The sequence below is a fragment of the Brassica rapa genome, chromosome A07, assembly GCF_000309985.2.
Source record: "Brassica rapa cultivar Chiifu-401-42 chromosome A07, CAAS_Brap_v3.01, whole genome shotgun sequence".
Lineage (NCBI taxonomy): Eukaryota > Viridiplantae > Streptophyta > Magnoliopsida > Brassicales > Brassicaceae > Brassica > Brassica rapa.
Window position 1 is genome coordinate 9,545,658 of NC_024801.2, and position 5,184 is coordinate 9,550,841.

Here is a 5,184-nt window from a genome sequence, read left to right on the forward strand (position 1 = left end):
AAATTCTTCCGCTTGTACTCTCACTCTTTCATGAAGCCTTAACAGAGAATTTTCTTCATATGATTACTCCACGTATTCTTCGCCTTTCTCAACAGAGTCACTGTTTTTTTTGTCTTTTTCAGGTTCTTGGTCTTCCTCTTCTTCACCCTTCTCACTGTTTTCCTCGTCTTCTTCATTATTCCCACTGTTTTCTTCATCTTCCTCACCCTTCTCACTGATTTTCTTCCCTGTCTCAGCCTTCTCTTTATCCTTCTCTGCCTCAGCCATCTCTCTATCCTTTCCATGATCTCTACCATAATCAAAATCATTCCACTATCTATATTCCTCATCATCATTTCCCTTGCTTTCAATAGAAGTCAACTTGTCTTCTATTTTCTTAGCCTTTTTCTTCAAAACTCACTGGTTCTTCTCAAGTTTACCCATCCTCAAGTTCATAGCCTCCAGCTTTGTCTCTACCGTTAAATTAATTCCAGAAAATCCTTCTTCCATGGCCTTCACAATCCTCTCTTCCACACCTTTCAACATCGAGTCCAAACCAGAATTAGAAGATGAACCTTCTACAATCGTCACCTTTTCTTTGTCTTTCGTCTTTGTAAACTTTCGTGCAGCAACATCTGACTCATAAAGTTCTTTCCACCAAATCTTCTTATGCTTCACATTTAGCCAGTAGTTCCACCTATCACTTGTGCTACCCTCACAGTGATACTCTGGCTCCGGATCAATGATACGAGCCAGCAAAGTTTCATCATTCACCGTTGGAACCAACACACTGTTAATAACCTGAAAATAAAACATTCAGAAATATCAGTTTAAATATTCTGCTATTTTCGATTAAATGAAATAAATATATACTTTTGTCTTTCCAACCGCAGCATATATATCTTCCAAAGGATAGCCCTTCATGCTACTCTTTGTAAACCGACTTTTGCACATCCTAGGACAATCTCCACTGGCGCCGTCTGAAAAGATTCAAATTTTTTTTTCCCAGCTTAGGAATACACTCAAAAGCCAAAACCTACACAGATGAAGTGTCATAGTGTCAGATTTTCGGTTATAAATAACAAAAATTTCACTTAACGTTAAATTGTATGCTTTACCTCTAATGGAATTATGAATCCATTAAAGCCGGTTGCATGGTGCCCTTCACCCTTCAGAAGCTCCATTACATGCTTAATCTCCTTTATTGCATCCTCAAATGTTAGACGACCCCAAAGAAATGTTCTGTAAACATCAAAATCATCCACTATCCTTAAGATGAACGGGTCTAATGCTGCAGAATCCTTCGTCGTTCCTCTGATAACCCGACCAAGGAAGAACAGGACATCCATCTTCAATCTATCATTACATGCTGTCCCCATAGATTGCAGCTTCTGCTTCACATCTTCTATGATGATCTTCTTCTTATTACCGAAGTAATAATACATAAACTTAGTACCCCGAGCTTCAAATGTCCACTCGGATATTCATGGCAGTCCAAACCAGAGATGAGGGCATGCTCCCTCATAGAGTAGTGGATGGTCACACCATTCACCCCAAACCATGCAGCATCGTCTCCTTCAATACGAATGGTGTGCAGCAGTAACATCCACATTCCTTGGAGCGTTAGGAATTCTTCATCAGGCATGTGGAAGAAATGACAAAACTGAGGATGGCTCGTGAACCAGCCGACCTCCTCCTTAAGTTCCTTAATCACATCAACTGTGTTCTTCACACGGCACTTGGTCTGAATTTTGCAAGTCTTCAGGTACTGTGTGTTCTTGAAATACATTTCAAGGGGCTGTGGTGGTTGTCTTTCCTGCAATCAAAATATATATGTATTAGTCATTTTTTACTAGTAAGACTAATAAAATGAATGATTAAAATGAATGCAAAAATTACCTTGGAAGAAACAGCAGACATGCCTTCACTTTCGGTATCAAGTGAGAGCGAAACTACAGTCGTTCCACTCACTGGATTACTCTCTTCTCTAACCGGCTCATTCCCATTTGATACCGCCTTTCTAGCTCTAGTTCTACTGGAGACTCCACCTCCAATAGATGGACACTTTCTTTTTAGGCCCTTCATTCCATGTACAAGATGTTAATCACAACAACTCAGTTACTCCTACCAACATCAATAAATCTTCAATTCAAAACTAATACACAACAGTAGCACTTAATTAAAATAAAACCAATACACACACAACCAGTGACACTTTATTCAACTAAAACCAAAAGAATATTATACCTCACAAGGGGGGTCACACATATCATCACTATTGTTTTCGTCTGATAGCTCTTCAGCAACAGGAGCTGTTGTGGATTTTCCACTTTTCTTTGTAGTCTTTGTTTTCCTCCAAGGTTACTTGCCATTATCTACTTCCTCTGAACATCCAAAAACAACACAACAACACACATTTAGGCATAATCTAGAATTATTACTTTGCCTAATCTCAAACCTTACATTCACTCAATAAATCACCTACTTCATTTCAGTTTACATTTATCCTAACAGTCAAAGAGATTTCGGTTTCATATCACAAACAATAAACCAGGAAAACCAATTGGATCCAGTAAGAAAGAACTCATAAAAATCGCGAGCTCTTGGTTTTTGTTTCAATTTATACCAATTCTACAGTTTCAAGATGTTTTCCCCAATTTCAAACCACAATCTCGCTTACTAAGATCCTACCAAACTTTTCGACAATAATTTACAAGTTTTCCCCAAATTTTACCTGACCTAAATACAAAATACAAGGAAATCAAGGTCAAGAAATAACTTACCAGAATGAAGGATGTCGATTCAGAAGATAAAGTCTTGATTAGAACAGAAGAAGAGAAGAATAAGAAGAAGAAACGATGAAGCCGAGAGTTTCTGGAAATCAGAAAGAACACGAGGAGAAAGAGAGGAGAGAACGACAATTTTTTTTCTCTCTTTTCTGTCCAAACGCGGAGTTTAGGTTTAGAAAAAGGGTTATACCCGTATGTGTTTGGGTGGGCCGGATTTGAGTGGTCGGGTCATGTAGTTATGTGATTTTGTTAGGGTTATAGATGTATTTAACCTATTTTCCTATTTTAAAGTAAATAAATAAAAAACTATATTTTATGGATAGAAGATTTGAGCATTTTTCGTGAGTCAAAGGGGCATCTGGAGTTAATCTCCAAACATCATAAGCCGCCTCTCTCTCTCTCTCTTTGCCGTTGCCGCCGCCTCTCTCTCTAGGGTTTGGGTCGATTATAGACCGGGCCGGTTATAGACCGTGCCGGTTATAAATATTCATCACTTGATTTATAACAAAAGTCAAATAAATTTGATTAGTTTTGAGTAGTATCAAACTAATTGACTATCGAACCAAACCGTTTTTTTTTTGTAAACCAGTAACGATCGGTTAAGAAGCCTAATCGGTTAAGAAGCCTAACTGATAAGGTGTTGAAAGAGAGCTAAGGGAAGTGAGAAGAGAAAAGTGATTACTCCACTTGTTTGGTCAAATAATGGAAGCGGCGACGAAGCAGAGCGTTACAAACCGCCTTCTCACCGTCAAGTCAGCCTCCGGCAAGACTTACAGTCAATTAGCGGCGGAGACAGGGCTCACCAACGTCTACGTGGCTCAGCTGCTCCGTCGCCAAGCCCAGCTCAAACCCGAAACAGTCCCCAAGCTCCGTGAAGCCTTACCTGCTCTGACCGAAGAACTCATCGCCGCCATGATGTCTCCGCCGTGGAGATCGTATGATCCAAACCTCATCCAAGAACCCACCGTCTACAGGTTTTTTTGTATTCTTTATTATCCTTTGCCACGAAGTTTATGGGTTTGTTAAAGTTGATGGCTTTTTAAATAGGTTGAATGAAGCAGTGATGCATTTCGGTGAGAGTATAAAGGAGATCATCAATGAAGATTTCGGCGATGGCATGTAAGTTTTGACTATGCTTTATATTCTTGTATTGGTATGAATGGAATGAATCACTATGTTGTTGACTATGTAAAGTCTGAGTCTTTATGGTTATTCAAAAGGATCTTGATGTATTATATAATCATTTCCTCTGTTTTTTGTTCATATGCTCATATGATTGAAGTGAAAGTTACTTGCTTTATCGACATGTGTGTTTATTCTCTGGTGTTATGATAATATACACACTGTAAATTATAGGAAACCCTCTTGTTTAACACTTTGTTGGAACTAAAACTAGACCATGTTACGAGGTCCTGTCCGTTTCTTCATTCATATTCAGTATCTAGTATCTAGATACGGTGTAAATACTGTTTGCTAATAGCTAGCTATAGGCAATCTATCGTCTTCTCCAGTCTCTTTTTGTTTCCCTTTATTCATTTTTGGTCCATTGTTTCCTGGTTTGCTTCTTCCATAAGCTGAAACTCTGTCCTATAGGCCAGTGCCGGTTCTTCTTATACTCATAGTATTAGCTTCTTCAGTAACTAGAATGTTCTTTGTGATTAAATTAGAAGGCAGTAGATTCCTCTTTACGAATAAGATTGCTGTTAGAAACCTTTGAGTCTCTGTTAGTGCTAACTTTAAAACTGAGCCTTTTGTTACATTGTTGTGTGTGTGTATTCAGCATGTCGGCAATAGACTTCTATTGCTCTGTGGACAAAATTAAAGGAGTGGATGGTAATAACCGCGTGGTCGTGACACTTGATGGGAAGTATCTTCCTCATTCTGAACAGGTTAGTGTTTCATTTGTAATCCGTATTATTAATATATTCACAAATGTTTTGAATAATATGGGGATCATTTTGTTGCAGAGGACTGATAAAATGGTCTCAAGGCTAAACCTCAAGGGAAGTACAAGCGAATGATATGAAAATGTAAGAAGAAAACGATTCATATGAATGTAAGCAGCAATCCATGAAGGCTTTTATGTCTAAAGCTGTAAACATTGTAATATTTATGGTGTTTGTTTATTCTGTACTCTATGCAACTCCAGCCTCGAGTTGTTTCAAGTTGAATAACAGTGAATAAAATAAAATAAACAATGAAACCGTTTAATTTAGTTATAATTTCATACTAAATATCAGCCGAGTATCAAGAGGATGCTGCTTTTGTGGCATGGACTACTACTCACATCGACTCTTCCAAGTAACCTTGGCGGTTTGTGTGTCAATGCAGAGTGTGTCTATTTCAAGGTTGGTAAGAAAAACAATGGGAAACTATTTAAGTTGTTGCAGAATCTCGTTTGTCAGCACTTCCCACT

General features: G+C 38.3%; 1 protein-coding gene across 1 annotated transcript; it reads left to right on the top strand.

The window, feature by feature from the left end:
• Nucleotides 1-3,404: 3,404 nt before the first annotated feature.
• Nucleotides 3,405-4,973, top strand: LOC103828733 (cyanate hydratase). The gene is made up of 4 exons (XM_009104363.3): nucleotides 3,405-3,742; nucleotides 3,816-3,887; nucleotides 4,549-4,657; nucleotides 4,736-4,973. The coding sequence occupies exons 1-4, from the start codon at nucleotides 3,471-3,473 to the stop codon at nucleotides 4,787-4,789; spliced, it is 507 nt and encodes a 168-aa protein (XP_009102611.1). The 5' UTR covers nucleotides 3,405-3,470; the 3' UTR covers nucleotides 4,790-4,973.
• The last annotated feature ends 211 nt before the right edge of the window (nucleotides 4,974-5,184 follow it).

Bases quoted from the DNA above. Each gene is read 5' to 3' on its own strand.
- LOC103828733 (XM_009104363.3), top strand. From the start codon at position 3,471: ATGGAAGCGGCGACGAAGCAGAGCGTTACAAACCGCCTTCTCACCGTC. The intron at 3,743-3,815 runs GTTTTTTTGTAT...CTTTTTAAATAG, and splicing joins CAAGAACCCACCGTCTACAG to GTTGAATGAAGCAGTGATGC. The intron at 3,888-4,548 runs GTAAGTTTTGAC...GTGTGTATTCAG, and splicing joins GAAGATTTCGGCGATGGCAT to CATGTCGGCAATAGACTTCT.